General features: G+C 29.0%; 1 protein-coding gene across 1 annotated transcript; it reads left to right on the forward strand.

Annotated features, from left to right (window-relative positions):
• On the forward strand, nt 1-776 carry Phum_PHUM420050 (uncharacterized protein; the record flags this gene model as incomplete). The annotated part of the gene is made up of 2 exons (XM_002429050.1): nt 1-133; nt 736-776. The coding sequence occupies 2 exons, from the start codon at nt 1-3 to the stop codon at nt 774-776; spliced, it is 174 nt and encodes a 57-aa protein (XP_002429095.1).
• Nucleotides 777-4,269: the final 3,493 nt, after the last annotated feature.

Below are 4,269 nucleotides of genomic sequence, written 5' to 3' on the forward strand. Positions count from 1 at the left end.
ATGGTATTACACATGGTGGACTTGGTGAATTCAAATGACGTTTTGTACGAGGATTGCCCATCAAACGGCGGATCATTTACAAGTTTAGAGGATTTTAACATGAGCGGTTGCGTTAACACGGCCATGATTCCCGGTGGGTGAGATTTTCCCTTTAAAAAATTAAATAAAAATAAAAATGGAGTAAATGTTGTTGTTGTATTGCGACAATATATTCGTAATGTTTACATATATATTTATATGTACGAGGATGAAAGTGAATAATAAATGTGTTATGTGTGTTATATGCCGCTTGAGTTGGTTCTTTCTCAACCGTGCCGTTTTAAAAAAAAAAAATTTTTTTTTTTTTTTTTAAATTTACGTAATTTTTAATGAAAAACAAAAAAAAAAAAACGAACGGCCTTAGCCAAACGAAACGAAACAAAATGAAATAAAAAAAAAACTTTTACCCGTAGGCGATTCAATAAAAAAAAAAAAAAAAAAAAGTTCATTGTTTTGTTTTACTTATTATTATTATTTTTTTAATTTTAATCGAATCTCTGAAATTACGTTCATCCTCAATTAAATTTTTTAAAAAAAGTTTTTTACGCGCGCTTATTTTTTTATTCTCTATGATCGTAAACTAATCACCCCCCGCCTTCACCCGTTTGTTCCGGTTTCCATAGATGAAAAAAATACGATGTCGTTATATTTGAATGAATGAATGAGGGAAAATTAATTTTTTAAAAAATTTCAAAGTTGGTATACGTCGTGAAATTAATGACACGACAAATAGATAGATAATAAAGTTTATTTACTCTATGAATTCCGGAAAGGAATGTAAAGGGGATGGAGAGGTGAGTGAGTGAATGAGTGAGAGGAAGTAAGGAAGAAAGGAGGAAAGGTAGGAGAGAGAGGGAGAGGGTTTTATAATTTCTTTTTCAAACGTTTGTTTATTTTCTTCCCCCCGCCCCTGCCCGCCCGCCTCCAATGTTGCCACCCTAATAAAAAGGGAGGGAAAAAAAAAGAAATTTTCTTTTTTGTAAACACACACACACACTCGGTATACGCGTAAAAAAGTTTTTTGTCGTAAAAGCTTTTACGTTTATTTATTTCATTAAGTTTTTATAAATTGGAGCGCGTAAAAGTCAATCAAAAAGCTAAAAAATTTTTTAAATCACAAATTTATTCCGTTAATTAATAATTTAAAATAAATAATAATAATAATAATGTAAATAATAATAATAATGAAATTTTTCGTTTCATCATCATTCTTTACATTGGCATTAGTTTTTCTCTCTCTCTCTCTCTTTCACCTTAATAACAAGTCAAAATTTATTTCATAAGTTTTTGTGAGAAAGAGAAAGAGAGAAAATGAAGAAAGCGGAAACGGAAATCGGTAAAAGAGGGAGGGAAAAACAGAGAGAGAGAGAGAGAGAGAAAATCATATATTTTTTGCATAATGCGTGAAAATTTTTTTTTTTATTATTTTATCCGTCGGCAAATACGTTTAAATTTTTATTTTTTTTCAAATCGTTTTGAGACGTCTTCTGCTTCTTATTATTATTATTATCATGAATAACGCAAACATGGTGTGTGTGCGTGCGTGTGCTTTTCAACAAGTCCGTCGTATGACTGAAATACAAATAAGCAAAAAAAAAAAAAAACTCGTTTGCTGAATTCCTCTTTACACGTTTTTCCTCAATTAAATTTATTATCATTTTTTTTTATTTTATTTAATGTCGTAGGCACGTTGGGGGGGGCATGATAGTGCGAATGGGTAATAATAATAATAATAATAATATTTTTTTTCAAAGCACACAAGGAAATAAAACGAATTGCTGTTGTTGTTTACATTTCCTGTTGCTTTGCTCCATCTTTTTTTTTTAAAAAAAAAAAAAGGCAAAAATTCGTTCGTTTTTTCAGCCCCCCGCACCCCCCACGCATCCTCCCCCCGGCTTACATATAGTTTTTTAAAAAAAATTTATATTGAATTTATCGTAACAATCTCGATTCAAAAATTGTTTGTTCGTTTGTTTGTTTGTTAGTTTTCCTACATTGACCCTTGGAAAATTAACTTAAACCTTTTTCCCATTAAATTAGATTTTCCATTATGACAATTCGTTTTATTTTTCCAACACTCGATTTAACTAAATTTTCTTTTTTTTTTTCGAAAAGAGGTAGAGAGAGAGAGAGAAAAAAGAGAGAGAAGTCGAAGGGAAATTTATACATTATTTTAAATGTCTTTGACATGTCCGAGAGTCTAATTACACGAATCTAAGTAATTTATTATTATTATTATTATTATCGTGGTAAATTTTTTAACTGCCTAAACGACGCCATTTTTTTTTTTTTTTAACTTTTTTTTTTAATGATTCTCACTAATTTTAAATTTTTGTCTCTCTCTCTCGGAAAAGAGGACCGATTAAAATTACAATTACCTTTATAACGCGTACATAGATTTTTTTTTCTATTTCACGTAAAATGCCAAAAAAAAAATGATGATGATAATAATAATAATAATAATAATAAAATTTTGAATTATTATGATTATTATTATTATTATTTTTAATGAGTTAAAATTTTTTATCATTATTACTGGAGGAAGGGGAAGGGAAAAGGGAAAGGTGGTGGGAAATCACGCAAACATTCAATCAAAATTTTCCTTTAAAAAAAAAAAAAAAAAGAAAAAAATTATTTTAAATTTTGAATTTAATAATGATTGTAACGGTTTTTTCTCTCTCTCTCTTTTCGACCAATCGTCGAACCTTTTCTGTCTTTTTTTTTTTTGCGCATGCGCGACATTATTAAAATAACGGCGAAATTGTGAGATGATATTCGGCGGGAAAACTATTTTCAGATGCGTCCTATATAAAAATAATTATCATCATCATCATTATTATTATTATTATTAGTACAAAATTGAATATTTGGCCTTAATAAGCAGAAGAGAAAAATTTTTTTTTAATAAAATTATTTTATAGTAGATAACCTTGGCGGGTAGTTATTACATGGCAGCTGCCCACGCAGTACGCTTTGCAACACGTTCTATTTATTTCGCACCTGTTGTTTTTTTTTTTTTTTTTTATCCCCTTCTTCTAAAGTTTTGCTTTTTCTTTTAGGATGATGGCTAAAGGTGTGTGCGTGTGCGTGTGCGTGTTGTTTTAAAAATCACTTTTAGAAAGCTCTTTATTATTATTATTAATAATCATCATCATTATTAAGGCTTTTATTTTAAACACACACACACGGGGCGAGTATTAGAGATTTTAAACCTGACGTTATATGAATTGAAATTCTTAAGGAAAGAGAGAGAGAGAGAGGGGGGGGGGAGAAAGGGAGAGAAAGAGAGAGAGAATGAAATGAATGTGCCGAAGAGAAAGCTTTGACACTTTCATTACTTAAATAATGACAGGAAGTTCCTTTAAACTTATATATATATAAATAAATATCAAGCGAAACATGATTTTAAATTCATCATCATCATCATCATCATCATCATCATCATCATTATTATTATTATTATTATTATTATTATTATTATTTAAAAACGTGTAAACGTACTTTCTAACAATGTTGGGGCTTTTACGAGTTTTGATTTTTTTTTTCTCTCTCTCTCTCTCTTCCTCTTCGAGTAGAAATATTTTATATATATATATGTAAAAGTATGTATTTGATTTTGCTGTCGGGTAAAAAAAAAACAAATTAAAATGGCAATTTACCACTTATTATTATTATTATTACTATTATTATTATTAATATTTTATTTTTTTTTTTTTTACAAAAAAAAAAAAAATTTTTTTGTAAAACCGATTTCAATAAGAAACTGTAAAAATATTTAACGGGAACACAAAGGAAAGACAAAGTGCATTAACCTCAAACATTGTTTACGCGCCATAAGTTAAACATTGACCGGAAGTTGAAAAAAAAAAAAAAAAAAAAATTAAAAAGCACACAAAAGAATTAGGCTGATTGTAATTGGGTTGCGCATAAAATAAAATTAAAAAAAAAGTGAGAGAGAGAGAGAGTGGGGGGAGAGGAAGGGAGAAGGGAGAAAGAAAATGTAGTATAAGTACATTTTATTTAAAAAAATTCGAAAAAAATGCGTAATTTTTTTTTTTTTAGAGTGATAAGCGGCCAATAACATTCGCTCCCCGATAAACAAAAAAACATAAAATTACCGAAAACGAATTTTTTTTTTTAATTTCGGAAGGCGGTGCTTGTGGAAAAGGCGCTTTATTGGTGACACGTTCGACGTTTTTCCTTTTTTTTTTTCGCTTTTGGAAAATAAAA

The sequence above is a fragment of the Pediculus humanus genome, genomic scaffold (assembly GCF_000006295.1).
Source record: "Pediculus humanus corporis 1103172108186 genomic scaffold, whole genome shotgun sequence".
Lineage (NCBI taxonomy): Eukaryota > Metazoa > Arthropoda > Insecta > Psocodea > Pediculidae > Pediculus > Pediculus humanus.